Below are 15,959 nucleotides of genomic sequence, written 5' to 3'. Positions count from 1 at the left end.
CTACAGCCCAAAGAAAGAGGGTATATGTTCTTGACAACTAGAATCCTCTGAATATACATTCATAGACCAACTCTCCTCTTGACAATATACAACATGATTCTGTGCCCTATGGTCTGAACTCTGTGGGTTTCTAGTGTCCAGAGACCATATAAATAGGTGGTCCTAAAATGCAAGAGAGGAAGCCAAGTATAGTGGCAGAAAAAGATATACATATTCAAAAGGAAAGGACAACCTAACATTCACAAAAAGAGAGGACAGCAAATCTGTTTTCATGACCAAATGCCACCCTGCTACCATTCCCATCATGCTAATCCTCAAATATGAGTTCCCTTACCAAATGCCTCCTCTGCTCCCGAGCACTGCTGGAAATGAAACCATGCAGTGTCAACTGCATATTCATGCTTTCTAAAATAAATGGTTCCTAGCTAATCTAGCTAATCACTTTATTCATCTATAATTGACTCCTTAACTGTATTCCCTAAGACTGATTGGTTATTCAAATGCTCTCTCAAGACCCCATCTCCATCTACATAAGCAATGGCCCTTTCTCAGAACTTGGTGTCGCTTCCTACTTTATTAAAGATCAAGGCTGTCCATAACGAACTCCCTCATCTTTCATCTTCCACATCTCAAAATCTTTGTCCCCACCCATGCTATCAGCTCTTGTTCTGATCTCGGAGGCCTTCACCTTCCACCCACTGGATGCCCTTAAGCCTATTCTTCCCCACCTCTTCAGAAAGCATGCTCAATAGTTTTTTCTCCGTACAGATGATTCCAAAATCTATAAATCTAGTACCAATCTCTAACCTGAGTTTCAGCATCCCATCTCTACGTGCATGTCCTGTTGGTATGTATAGATAATCACTTGCCAAATCCTGTCAGTCACAGCACCCTATCTCCCTCTCCTAATTCCCTCTGCTGCTACTGTAGTTCAGATCTGCCTCCACTTTTTCTCCAGTCCAAGCTATTCTTCACACAGCTGTCCAAGTGCAAGTCAAACCATGCCACACTCCTGCTCCAAAAACTTTCAAGAGACCACTATTCCCAAGAGGTGAAGATAGAAACTCTTTAGCCTAGTAGTTCAGACCCTCACAACCTACTTTTTTCACAATCCACTTTTCTACTTATTTCAATCTACTTTTCTGTGAGCATGCTACAGTCCAGCCAAGACTATCCCAATCTCATCCAGACCATTCCCGTCTACTTGTATGGACCATTCCCCATGTCTAGAATACACACCTTCAGCATTTCTTCAGAAGGCTCAGATCAAGTATTACCTCCTCTAAGGATTTTTCTCTGATCCCCCAAATGTAAATTACTTTACCCTCCAATTTTCTTAAAACATTCATTTGGAGCTCTTCTTTGACCTCATGATATTCTATCTTGTTTTATACTTATATATAAATCATATCCCCAAATTAAAATGTAGATTCTTTGAGTGCAAAGCCTGTCACTTTTCATTTTTTTTAATGCCCAGCACTTGCACAGTGACTTATACTTAACAGGCACATAATAAATCTTTCTTGAATTGAGTTGCTGAAGTAAAAACAGAGAAGCCATTAGCTATCTTCCATATTCCTCAGGAACAGTGCTACATACTGAGAAAACCCTCAAGAAGATTACTTTCTATCAGGGGAGATAACATAAACATATATACAGAACACAAATCAGATGATAGATAAGGTTGGGGTGATCAGAAAAGGCCTTTTCTAGAAAGTAGCACTTGAACTGAGCTCTGAAGGAAGCTAATAATTCTAAAGGGCTGAAGCGAGAAGGGAATGTACTCCAGGCATAAAGGACAACCTGTGCAAAGTCATAGAGATGGAAGATGGAGAATTGTGTAGGAGGAATGGCAAGAGGGCCAGTTTGGCTAGATTTAAGAGTATGTGAAGAGGAGTAACACATAATAAGCCTCAAAAGTAGGTTGGAGCCAAATTTACAAACCAAATAGGGTAGTCCATATTTGACCCTCGAAGTAAAAGAAATTCACTGGAATTTCTTAAGCAGGAGAGTGACGAGGTCAGCCCTGTGCTTTGGGAACATCACTACTGCAGCTTTGTGGAGGTTGGACTGGAGTTAGAAATTTGAAGCCGGGAAAAGTACAGACCACAGGTAATGACAAGGGTGATGGCCACGTGAGTAGAGAAAAGAGACAGAAAGAAGAGATGTTTCTGAAGTAAAACTGAAAAGATTTGGCCAGTAACTAGGTATGTAGGATAAGGAAGAGGAAAAAGACAAGGATGACTTTGAGTTGCAAACCTGGCTGATTGCAAGAATGGTGGTGCCCCTGGACAGAAAGAGATTAAGTATGGGAAAGAGGTGGGTTTGGTTTTGGAGATGTTGTGCTTGAGATGACTATAAGACACTCAGTTAATAATACCCAATATGATGGTAGGTAGTGATGTACTAGAGCTCAGATGACAGACTAGGGCTGGATATCTAGATCTGTGAGTCATCTTTCTAGGATAATAATTAAAGCTATGAGCGCTAATGAGGTCAACAAGGGAGGAAGAAGAGAAAAAGACCCAGGACAGAACCTTATGGTACACCCAAAGTAAAGAGACTAACTGTATGTGATGATCAAGCAAAGGAAAAAAGAAGGAATGGTTAAATAGGTAGGAGGAGAACCAAGATAGAAGGGTATCATGAAACCTCAGAGAAGAAACAATATCCAGGAGGCCAGTGTGATCAATGGTGTCAAATGCTGCAGAGAGGTGAGAAGGATAATGATGTATGAAAAAGACCTAGATGGTTTGGCCAACTCAATATGAGGGATATAGTATAGAAAATAAGAGATGTAATTATTCTCTCATATTCCATACTTCCCACAGCATATCTAGAGTATTCTGTTCTTATCTAGGGGTTACTTTTTAAAGAGGTGTTGACATAGTGGGGGAGGGTATGGAAAATGTCATTCTGGGAACAGTTGAAGAAAATAATGCTGTTTAGCTTAGAAAAGAGAAAACTTAAGAGGAACAGAACAGCTGACTTCAAATACCTGCAGAAATATGTATTACTACAGGCCTTCCCAAAGGTGGAGCCAAGATGGCAACTAAGAGATAGCAATCCAGCTGAACTCTCTCAACATTCCCCTCCAAACAAGTTTAAAATAACGCCTCAATTCAAATTTTGGAGAGGCAGAGCCAACAAAAGGTTAGGGTGAGACCTTTTTTTCAGGCCTGAGAAAATTTAAGAGTTCCCCAGGAGAGGAGATCTGTCTGGAGCACACAATTAATGAATGGCTGAATAACTGTGATAGAATAGTGCTGTGCTATAAAAAAAATGATGAGCAGTATGCTTTCAGAAACTCAAGAACTGAACTGATGCAAAGTGAAATGAGCAGAACCAGGAGAACACTGTAACAGCAATACTATATGATGATCAACTGTGAATCACCTAGCTATTCTCAACAATATATGATCCAAGGCAATTCTGAAGGACTATGAAGAAAAAAATGCTAGTTAAAATGTAGTCAAATAAAAGGTAGTGAAGAAGGACAGTAGCAGTTGAAGGGCTTTTACACATCCCTAAGCTGCCTATTGAAAGGAAAAGAGGAGCTCTATGAAGCAGAGGTGTGGAGGGAGTATGTTCTTGCTCTGGGGGATGGCCAGTGCAAAAGGACGAATGTTGACAGTAAGAAAGCCAGCTCGGTGCGATCACAAGACTATAGGAGGGGAGTAATGTCCAACAGGACTGGAAAGATATTTTGGGACCAAGTTTTGAAGGGATTTAAAGCTAAACAGGTGTTTGTATTTGTTGCTGGAGGCAATAAAAAGCTACTGAAGTTGACTGAGTAAAGGGAATCACACAGTCAGATGGGAGCAAAATCACTTTGGCAGCCACACATAGAATGGTCAGGACAGGGAGAAAAATCTTGAAGTAGGGAGACCACTCAAGAAGGTACTGAGAGAATCTAGGCAAAATGTTACTGAGCTAAGGTGGTAACTAGGTGAATAGAGAGGAGGAGTCAGGCAGCAGAGGTGTTGTAGAGATAGAAACAGTGAGATCTGGAAACTGACTGAATAGGGGAGTGAAAAGTTACAAAGGTTAGTATATTAGTAATCTGGATATTTAATGAGTCAGAGTAGGGGCACTGAAAGGCTGGTGTCCCTTCCGCAAAAACAGAGAAGTCCAGAAGGGAAGATTATTGAGGAGAAAGGTAATGAGCTCAGTTTGTTGAATTTGAGATATCTCTGGGACAATGAAGTCTGAAATATCCAACAGGCAATTAGTGATGGAGAACTGAAACTCAAAAGAAAGAAAGGGACTGGATATACACATCTGTGAATCATTTATGGAAGCTAACAGGTTACGAAGAGTGTAGAGGTAGAAAAGAGCCTGGAAAAACATTGAGGAACACTTACAGTTAGGGAGAGTAACATGGATGAAGAGCTAGCAAAGGAGACTGAAGAGGTCAAGCAGGTAGGAAATAGTGTCATGAAAACTCAGAGGGGAAACAGCATCCAGGAAAGGGTAGTCAATAGGGTCACGCGGTCAAGAAGGATTAAGACTGAGGAAAGACCATCTAATTTGGCAGTTCAGAGGTCACTGGTAATTTATTAATATTTACCTGAAGGTTAATTTTGTCTTGAAAACAGCTTGTCCCTGAAGACCAGTTCCTTGTCTTATAAACAGATGATTATGATCCCCTTGTAATGGTGCTTTGTAGACATCAAAAACTTCATTACCTAAATGAAGTGACATGCTTAAGAAGGAAAAAAAAAACTTAGCACGTTAGCAAGGTGAATATTTAATGAGTCATTCAACTTTCTTCCCCCTCATTTTTTCATTTAAAACATAAAAGTAACTGATGCTAAAGAAAATCAGCCTTCCTTCACTTTACAGGTGGGAGACTCCTAGGCACATGGGATACCAAATACTGTCAAACTCAGCTGATATGCTGGTTGGTTTTACTGAACTGTTTTTGGGGGATATATTCAGAAATGACTGTGACGTAAAGACAACAGGCAATCATAAAAATCTTTCAAAAAAACAGTACTACCACTAGCAACTAATAATGCAGAAGAGAACAAAAACAAATGAAAATAGATGGTTTGAAAAACTGACTTACTGCAGTGAAACGTACAAAGCTAAAATAAAATCTATCCTTTTGATTAGAATACAACTGATCTAAAATTTTTCTAAGAATAAATCAATACCAATAGTTTCCAAAAATAGGAAACTGTAATTAGTGTTATATCAGTAGGTGATCTATCTCTTCCAACCTTATCTGCTGTAGCCAAGAGCAGAGATGACATTTTATTGCCATCATGATTAGAGATGTATCACATCTTTTATCACCATCCTTATTAGAGATGTATCACAAACTCACCCTCCTCTCCATTTATTTTTACGATGTCCTATGAAAAACTAGAGATCCAACAAGTGAGCAATTTCTTGGTTAAATTTGATTTAAGTTCCCATTCAAAGATTCTAATCCATCTAATATTTCAGTCCTCTCAGCCCATCCCTGCATATTTCAAAACTTTTCTTTCACCTTGTGAAAACTAGAATGTTAATCTCAACTAACCTTCCATCTGACCACTTGACTATTCGAGCATTACTTTCACGAATGTCATTTCCTTCTTCATCCCTCCTCATTCGCCACCGTATAGTGTTCTCTACCTGTTTAAAAAATACATTCATTAGAAAGCCAGATTGTTTAAAATTCTTTTATTTCTTCTCTTTGTCCCACCACCTACCAAAGAAAAGCATAACCATGAAGCAAGAATGAGGAGCTACGTAGTCACGTGTAAAAAGCACATGGGTTCCTCATGTCAGGAGACACACACACACTTTTGCCACGCTGTAAGGACAAGCAAAGTGGGCTTTTTACTGTTTTTTCTTTTGGAGTGTTTCTCAGCACTAAGGCAATCAGATGCCTTTGACTGAGTCTTGCCTTTGTTTGTAGGAAGACCCACACCTTTTTGCTAATTAGGTTTGAAGCCCTTGGGCCCTGAAAAAGGGTATATATACCCAGAGGATAACCACTGAACTCAGAATTGAGAACTGAGAATCAGGAACTCGCAGAACTGAGGGAGAAGTTTTGCTCTGGGGGCTCACTCACTGGAAGAGTGTCATGTGATTTGATCAGATGAGACTTTGGGTAGCCATTAAGGAGCCCCCCCAGCTTTGAAAAACGCAGATGTTGGTGCTTCTCTCTCTGGTAACTATGTATGTAATGTCTTGGACAGACAGCTAGAAGCCTGTCTGCTGATTTGTGTTATTTTGCTCTGTTTATATAATTTCTGCTTATAATTTCTGTTTGTGTTTTCTCTGGAGTTCAGGGTGCTGACTTTTTCCCCTGAACTAAGTGAATGATATATGTGTGTTTAATTAAAGTGAAACTGTAAACCCTTTAAAGTTGCTTTCCTTAGAAAAACAGATCAAAAAACCTGTGCTAGCAGCCCTCCTGTGTGCCGGTGTTATTGGTCTCACATGGCCACAGTAGCAGCAAGTAGCACTGTTGTTACACACATACTAATTATAACTAAGCTGCCAGAGGTAAGTCACTGAGTCTCTCTTTGTCTTATTTTCTCATTTGCAAAAAAGCTGATAATGTTGGCATGATCTACTGCACAGGTTTACTGTCAGACAAAGCTCTGTAAACATTAAATGTATATATAAATTTGTTAACATTCACACTAATAGAAAATAGCCAAATTCCCACTGAATCTGTCAACTGGTAGTTGACAAATAACTTCTCCCTATGCTGGCTGGCTGAGGAGGCAAAACCATATTCCCTAATGCTCAGTTACTAGTTTCAAACCAGTCACTAATACACAACCATCTAAGTAAGAGCTTTCAATATCCAATATAAAGACTGCTATGTGTGAAGCAGGTGTTTCTATCACCATGTAGATGTAACACAGCAGCCTCTGGGATGCTGTTTAACCTACCTTTACAATTCAAGTTCTACCAGCCCTTTTCATATATACTCTTGTCCCTTCTTTTTTCCTCCCCTCAAAAATCACGGCAGCCAGGCAATCCAAAAAAATTTCAAAGTAGTAGTCATTAATTTTGTCTTCCCTTCCCACGCTAAAAACTTGGAATATATACATACAACAATACAAATAAATGAACAAAACAGACATATTAACTAATGCCCACTATGTGAAAAATACTCTGTTATGCAGAGTACAAAATGAATCAGGTGTTGGCTTTCAAATACAATAATGATGCAATTAAACCACTGTCAGCAGGATATGCTGAATTCTTTCTTCATCACACCGGATCTACATGTGCTACTCCATTTGAAGACAAAGATACAGCCTTTTAAATATTTATGCATACATGCCACCAAGTTAGAGGTTGTTGCTGAAGCTGTTCCTGTTAACTTTAACTCAGGACCTACAGACATTGTTCCTTATTCACTAACCAGTTAACTTTATTACTAGCAGATAGTATCTAAGTTCTCATGTAACCTAAATTTGACTGATCTACTTTTTAATATCACAGAGAAAAATATCAAAGTTTCTTATTTTTCATGACATAACAAAGTTATGAGGTTTTAAAAATTCTGAATTATACATAAGTGCTCAAGATTAAAGAAATTACCAAGGTTTATTGAAAAAAAACTGGGGAAAAATGTCTTCAATTTCAAAAAATGAGCGTCTCACAGATTCTATGGTCTAAGAAACCAAAAACACACAACTAAGAAATATCAAAGTAGGAAAAGGAAAGAGTAAAAATGAGGAGACAAGGCAAACTTACAATAAACCTATTAGAGTGGATCAAAGACAATTTAAAAAAAGGGAGAATAGCTATGAAAAAATGTGAAGAGCTGAAAACAAAATGAGGATTAGGAAAAGGAACAAACACACCAAAGAAACATCATTAATATTTTATAAATTAGAAAATTAACATTAGAGCCAGGCAGAAAAATATTCAGTACTAACAGAAAGATGTATGTTCTCAAAGAAAAAAAAACTAGGCCGAGAGTCAAGAAAGCATTTAAACAATGTCAGTTCATAATTGTTAGGCCTTGGGTAAAAGTTACTGAACCCCTTTTGACTTTCATTTTTTTTATCTGAAAAATAAGAATGTTGCTATCTGATGTTATAAAACAAAATAAGAATAATAATCATACACAGGAACCTCATTAATATGTTATCCTTGGGTTTTGAGGCCCTTTCGAACAAAGTCCTTATGGCATTTGAATAGTAAAGCCACTTGGGCAAGTCTCTAAATGACTTTGTGCCACAATGGATTCTGCTCAAAAACAGAACAGTATAGCAAGTATAACAAGCCCAATTTGTATATTCTACCTTCCTCATAACTCTCACGTGTATCCTCTGCTCTACCTTCACATGACAGGCAGCCTAATCAGGCCCTCATCACCTCTGGTGATGCTAATGTGCCTCACTGTTTACAGTCTCTCCCTACTTTAACATTTCTTCGCATTGGCTCCCTATCTCCTTCAAGATAAAACAGGCAGCATCAGCTGGGCATTTTTGGCTCTTTCACCATGTAAACAACAACAAAAAGCTAAAGGGATTAAAAAAGGGAGGGCTTTAGAAACATGGCAACTACTCAAAGTACTGTGTATGGGGAGCAAATATGTCTTTGAACATAACTATGTATTAGCCCTAGAATCAAATGCAATTCAGTAGCAAACACTGAGCATCTACAATGTGTAAGAAAGTGGAATAGATGCTATGACAACCCAAGATTTACCTATTTTAGGTAGATCGCTCGAATACATTTCTTGGGAATAGATACTGAGGGAAAGGTCTATTAACCGAGCTATAAGAGAAGTCAAGAAATTATTACTGCAAATAGGTGTAACAAATGTGATACTTGGACAGAAAAATTATACATCTTCTACAAAAGAAATATTTTGAAAAAGGCAAAAAATTATTGATTCTCTTCTGATTTACCTGCTTACAGAATGGGAAACGGACACTCAATTTAAAAAAAAAAAACCTCCAGTTATTCCACGTCCTACTTAATGAAAGGGATTCAAAAACTGCAAAAGGGGAATATATGATGATACCTTAAGCTTTAATCTGGTTCTACCTTCTTCATCAAGCATCTCTTCATCTTCAAATTCATCCTCATAATACTGAGGATCAAAGGGTCTGCAATGGACAAAAATAGAAAGCAATTCCATTTTAGACATATTTGGTATGTAAACAGTATTACAGGAGAATTCTTCAGCTACACACACACACACACACACACACACACACACACACACCCTAACTTCTAGGGACAATTAGGTGGAACTTCAAAACATTTTCATTACAGTAAGATTCTTACTGAAATGATACAAATTGTAATGAGATACAACGTGACCTATACTGTCAATTAAAAATACACATGCACAGACACAAATGCTTCCTATGCTTAGATGTTTTATTAATAAGAAAGGGAACAAAAATAAAAAATTTTAAAATATAATTATATTACTACTTTTGCCTGTCAGTATTTTTAACCCAGAAGATAATTTGAGATCATCCTGACTCTTGGATTTAAATGCCTTCTTATTAACTTGTTGATCCATGATTTTATAGATGTGCATATCTTCTCCATTGATGCAATCAACCAACAAGTACTTATTAAGTGCTTACTATTTGTTAGGTACAATAAACTGTAGGCTTTCTATACTTTTGCATCTCCTCAGATTCTAGTATACAATAATCTAGTCTTCCTCTTGTTTTTTTTTTAAATACTAAAGGACTATCCAAGCTGTCTAAGCACTGGATCTTATTAAAGGAGGTCACCTTTTTTGTTCATACATTTCTTGATAATGGCAGTTATGCCAGTTCTTACATATGGATTGCTGATAATAAGCTAAAGTCTGGATATGTCCGCCAAACGTCTTTCTACCATCCTTGGAATCATTTATAATTTTAATTCTTCTGACATCAAGCTGTTCCAAGTTTGTAACTAAATAGCATCACCAAAGAAAGAAGAGTATTAAAGAAATTATTACTTGTGTGGTGTTTGTGGCAACATGAAGTTTGGGGTCACTGAAAGCAATATTCAGTTTTCGAAAAGTGACCCAGCTTCTCCTCCTCCAATCCTGGGCCCTTGGAGAGTTTGTCCAAGATATGTATATAGAAAAACTAGCCAGTCTGCATTCCAGCTACAAGTCAGAGGTCTGAGCAAGATGCATTTTTCATTTACTTTGTTTTTATAATATGAAATATTAGAACAATCCATATTTTCTTACATCTATGGATTTCACTGAAGAGACTTTGAAGTACAGAATAAAGTCACTGACAAGCAGAACATTTGGAAAAGCTTACCATTATTAGACAATTTTTCTTTTGAACTTAAGGTAAGATAGCTTCCACAACAATAGCAAATATCTAATGTGATCATACATCTCCTTGTTAAACACTTCCACTGATTAAATTTTAGACAATCAAATGAGGTGAAGGAAGAAAAAAAAACTACTACTTCCATTTGGCTTTTTCAAACTAAAATAAACCTTTGTAGATGACAACAGGGATATTTTATTAACAGATACTCCCATGAACTTTAGAGCCTCCAATACAAAAGGCTGAGAAATACTCAGTTTTAGAATTACCATTTAACCAAATTAAAAGATAAACTTAAATAAATTCTCAGCTACTGCTAAAAAATAGTCTTCTCAACAGTCACCTCTAATTTATCTGAGAAAGGGCAAAATGAATAACTCAAACAGCCCTTATATGATCATCACTGAAAGATACTCCCCTAACTGTATTGCCCCACTCTTATTTCTCTTGGCTAAAAGCATTACGTGTTGGAGAGAGGAAACTTTAATGGAACGTGGCAAAGTATATACTAGTCAATCAATCGGCATTCCTGATAGTAAGAAGACATTTACAAAACTCATTTGGGTATTCAAGGGAAACTATCTGGAACGACTCTGATAACACGAAAAAATCATGCCTGGAACAAAACTGAAAATGCAAATATATAAACTACTCAATAGTATATGTAATTTTACTCTATTCCTACCTAACAAATGACATGGTTTCATATTAAAATTTCCTAAATAAAGTTTTAGAAGAATATCTTATATTCTAATTATAAAAATATGGTAGATATTTTTTATAAATGTATTCAATTACATATAGTACAAAAAATACTGTTCCTACTCTAAAAGGTTTGTTCTGAAAGTAAAAGTTTAAAAAGGAACTCACACATACATTCATATCTCATTTCCTCCTATCTTGTTTTCAATGATGTCACTTTCATTCAAGTTTAGATGGAAAATATGGACTCATTTGCTCTTCCTTTTACAACTTAATTATTCATTCTAAACTATTTCAGGATGATTCCTGAAATAATTTTCCTTTGGGCTAGAACTTTACTAAGAGGAAAGACTGAAGTTAAAACTCAAAACCCAATTTAAAAATACTAACCCTTGTCAAAAAGATAATTTTGCAACAATTCCACTAAAAGCTTTGAAAAGGCTCTTCCCCCCACCACCACACACCCCCTCGTTACACCTCCCCCTTTCTGTTGATTGGTTTAGATGGTTAGAACAGAGTTAATAAGGAATATTAGCTTCTCTGTCTTCTATGAACCATAGGCTGGAAAATGCCTGACATTGGTCACAAGGGGGAGCACTAAGAGACTATGACTAAATTGCTAAAAACAACTAGAAAAAAGATTCTAAAAGAGCACCCTTCAGTAATTAAATAGCATCATATATCTTCAAATACAAAGGATGATGCCCTTTAAAAAGTCAGTCAATAAACATTTAATAAGCAGCTACTATGTGCCTGGCATTGTGGGGATAACAACTAAGACAAATGAAACTTGCCCTAGAGGAGCTAACAACTTAATAGGAGAGACAACAGGCAAATACAAACAAGCCATACAAAAGATAAATTATAAATAATCAACAGAGGGAAGGACTCAGAATTAAGAGAGATTGAGAAAGGCTTCCTGTAGAAGGTGGGACTTGAAGGAAGCCAGGGAAGGCAGGAGGCAGAGGTGAGGAAGGAGAGCATTCCAGGCAGCTGGCAAAAAATGTCAAGTCAGATTATTCAAGTAACAAGGCCAGGATCATTGGATCAAAGAGTATGTGATGCAGTGTAAGACTGATAATATGGGGGACAGAAGGAGGGATGAGGGAGAAAAGGGCAGGTTAGAAAGGGCTTTGAATGACAACGGACATTTTTGAGTAGAACGGGTAACACAGTCAGACCTGTGCTTTAGGAAGACCAATCTGACAACTAAGTAGAGGATGGAATGTTTCGTGGGGAGACTTGTGGCAGGCAGATCTATCAGCAGGCTATAGCAGTGGTCCAGGTGTGAGGTGAGCAGGGACTGCTCCAGGCTGGTAGCAGTGTTAGAGGAGAGAAGGCATGTGAGAAAGATGTTACAAAGGCAGAATTGACAGGCCTTGGCAACAGACTGGACATGGGGGGGGGGGGGGGGTAGGGTAGAAGGATCAAAGGAGTTAAGGATGACATCTAGATTATGAGCCTGGGTGACTGGAATTCCTAAAATCTCTTATGGTCAAGACTTCGAAAGTATAAATTATTCTTACTAATGTGGTAAGGCAACTTAATCATTAGCTACAATTTAATAAAAATTTCCCCAGAAAACATAAAATGAAAGAAATTATCAGCATCTCAAAAGTGCTGTTTCACTGTTAGAAAGTCTATAATTCAGAACATTACCTGGGTTCCACACTGAGAAAGTTGGGCAGTTTGACAAAATACAAGTCATTTCCTAAATCAGTGTTTACTTTGGGTATTTCCACTTCTATTCTGGTCTCTGGAATAGGTTCTTCTTCCTGCTGCTCCTGAGGCAACCCATTTTCATCCTAGTAAATAAATTACAGAACTAAAGGACTGAGAGGGACAGAAAAGATCATCTAGTTCAAATACACGGTTCAGATGTACATGGGATAAAAAGCATGATGCAGTACAAAGAAACCAGATAGCAATTTTATGATGCCTCAACTGCTTGTCTGTAAGAGACTTTAAAAAAATGAAGATTTTTTAATTTTTTTTAATTTTTACTTATCTTGCATAAAATACTCAAACTTGAAAAATCCACAAGTAATTATTTCAAAGAACCCTAATTAAAATCAGTGAAAATGAGCACCATAAACTGAGAGTTCAGATTTGGGCTAAAGAACTAATAGCATGTAATGTTCAGGGAGCACTTTAAAGTTTGCAATGTTGCAAGCAGCCAGAAAGAAACAATTTGAGTATTGTGGAAACACAATCAGAATAACACAAGATCTAGCAGCTTCTACATTAAGGGATCAAAGGGCTTGGAATATGATATTCTGGAGGTCAATGGAGCTAGGATTAAAACCAAGAATCACCCACCCAACAAAACTGAGTATCATGCTCCAAGGCAAAATAAGGACTTTCAAAGTTTGCAATGTACTTGACAAACGCTGTCTGATTTGATCCTTACAGAACCAAGGAATATAGGCGTGGTACTATCCACATTTTACTGATGCAGAAACCAAGGCTCAGAGAACGGATGTGGCTTGCCAGGATCACAAGGCTAGCAAGTATGTGAGACAGTATTCAGGTCTGCCTGACTCCAAGTCATTCAGAGATATGTAGCAGCCTATTAGATTTGCCATTATCTGTCTGCATAGACCAATACAGCACTGACAGAACAGCTCTAAGATGCTAGAATAGCTTCACTCTAGAATGTGATGCTCTTTCTCCTCTCTGAATGCTTCTCCTTGTGCAAACAAAATGCCCTTGTTTTTAACATGTAAATTTCATCTGTAGTCTTATTTCTTTTAAAAGGTATCAGGTTAATACAGCCGAAATGAATGACACCTTAAATACAAGAATAAAAAGTGTCTACAAACAAAATATAGCATGAAGGCAAACATCACAATGCCCCAATTCACATTTGTTAAAAAAAACAAACCCAAAAAACAAGAGAATATACTTGATCAAACTGCCCCAAGTAAAAGAAAAAATTGCTCACTAGGCTCCTGTGCGCATAGGCAACCTGCAAGCTTTTCCTACATGAGGCAAGGTAACAACAACAAGCTGGCATTTACATTTATGTAGCACTTTAAGGTGTGCAAAGTGTTTTGTAAATACAATCTTACTTGATTCTGAAAACAAAAATGGGAAATAAGTTTTACTGTTATCCCCCACTTAACAGATGAAGAAACTGAGGCAGGCAGAGGTTAAGTGACTTGCCCAGTGCCACACAGCTATAAGCGTCTGAGGTGAGATTTAAACACAGATTGCCCTGGATCAGAGCCAGCATTCTGTCCACTGTGCCATCGAGCTGCATCATTCTCCTAGCAGAAGCCTAAGTGTGTCCCTTGGAGACGCAGACGCAAATATGAGAAAAGCCCCAATCTCTCCTCCAGCCAGTCTCTTCCTGTTACTGTGAGTCTGTGAGGAATCTTTGCTTCTACCAGAAGAACAGAAAAGGAGATGGGAGGCAAACAACAGAACCAAGATTCATGACAAACTAGGGAGACATAGTAGGACATGGAATCCTTTATAAAGATTCATATTCTTTATGGAGTTAAATTCCAAATTTCAAAAATCATTTCCCACTTTTAAACAGTACTTGCTGAGAAACACAAAGCCTTTCCCTACGTGGTTTGGAACATCCTAATCTCTAAACCAGGATCCACACAGTCCAGGTTCCTGAATGCAGCACCACTTGTCACACACTTGGTAGTAAGGCCAGAACCACCTAACATCCAATAACATTCAACAAAGCCCTGAAGGCCAGGCACTGGTTTTACAATCATAAGACAGGAAGAGAAGACTCTGGAGCTCATCCATGACCTTTTATTTTAATAATGATTCCAGTTCAAAATAGGTATTTACTCACAATTGGCTGTCCTGGAGTGGGTGGTTTTTCTTCCCCATCACTCCCTGAAGAAATGTCATCTGCACCTCCAAATAGATCCATGGCTTCACTGTTTTCTTCAATGAGTAAAAAAAAAAAATACATCACTTTCCCATAATTAAAGTTATATGGAACACAGCTCATATGAATGTATATGTGTATGTGTCATTAAAAATGCCCCCAGATAGACATAAAACTGTGTCCAAACCACATGAAGGATCCCTCAGATATGTATAAAGGTTGTCATGGAGCTGAGCTGGCCTATTCAGTCAAGTCAACAAATATCTATTAAGCACCTACTATGTGCCAGGCACCATGCTAATATCTGGAGATACAAAGAAAAAAAATGATGCCTATTTTCAAGGAGCTCACCATTCAAGGGGGATATCCAGGGACCTGACAAGAGTTAAATGACAGTCATATTTAGAGAAGAAAGGCCAGGCAGGTGGGAAACAAAAATTGCAAAGTAATAACAACCACCCATATTTGTAGAGAGCTTTGAAGTTAACAGAGCATTTAATTCACAATAATCCTACAAAGTAGACGGCACCAGTATTAGGTGGAATTTATAGATGGAAAAAACTGAGGCTCAGTGAAGTTACGATTTACCTCTACTCACCTATATGACCACATTTATCATCTCATGTAGTCTTTACAACAACTCTTTGAGTTGGATATGGCAGATATCATTCCTATTTTTCAAAAGGACAAGTAACAAGACTAGTAAGTGAGGGAACCAGTACTCTTGACAAAGTCTTGTGACTCTGTGTCCCAAGCTCTTTCCAGTATACCATGCTGTACGATGCCAGATCCACTCCTAATTGAGGGCTATAAGTTCACAGTAGCATTGCACACTAACACACTGCCTCACACTCCTTCCAATGGTGATATCAAAGAGTGGGTAAACTTTCAGTCAATCAATCAACAAGAATTTAAGAGTCTACTATGTGCCAAGCACTAGCCTAAGCACTAGGAACACAAAACCAAAAGTGAATCAGTCCTTTCCCCCAAGAGGCTTCCATTCTAAGGAGGGAGACATGTGCACATACTTTACACACATATAAAGAATATATACAAAATTAATAACAAGGTAGTTTTGGGAGAGGAAGGAGAATCCAGAGTAAGCCTAGCTTCTTAAATTATGTCAACTAACA

General features: G+C 37.8%; 1 protein-coding gene across 2 annotated transcripts in view; it reads right to left on the bottom strand.

Annotated features, from left to right (window-relative positions):
• Positions 1-15,959, bottom strand: part of LEO1 (LEO1 homolog, Paf1/RNA polymerase II complex component) — a 47,463-nt gene that overhangs the window by 19,558 nt on the left and 11,946 nt on the right. For both annotated transcript variants that reach the window (XM_036737066.1, XM_036737067.1), the window contains exons 4-8: positions 14,788-14,882; positions 12,630-12,775; positions 8,996-9,080; positions 5,531-5,625; positions 4,571-4,705 (exon numbers count right to left, since the gene is read on the bottom strand). In XM_036737066.1, coding sequence (XP_036592961.1) covers positions 4,571-4,705; positions 5,531-5,625; positions 8,996-9,080; positions 12,630-12,775; positions 14,788-14,882 — 556 coding nt within the window. The remainder of the gene's footprint in view (positions 1-4,570; positions 4,706-5,530; positions 5,626-8,995; positions 9,081-12,629; positions 12,776-14,787; positions 14,883-15,959) is intronic.

The sequence above is a fragment of the Trichosurus vulpecula genome, chromosome 8 (assembly GCF_011100635.1).
Source record: "Trichosurus vulpecula isolate mTriVul1 chromosome 8, mTriVul1.pri, whole genome shotgun sequence".
NCBI classification, from domain to species: domain Eukaryota; kingdom Metazoa; phylum Chordata; class Mammalia; order Diprotodontia; family Phalangeridae; genus Trichosurus; species Trichosurus vulpecula.
Note: the sequence above shows the minus strand (reverse complement) of the source record. Positions and strands in the feature narration are given on the sequence as shown.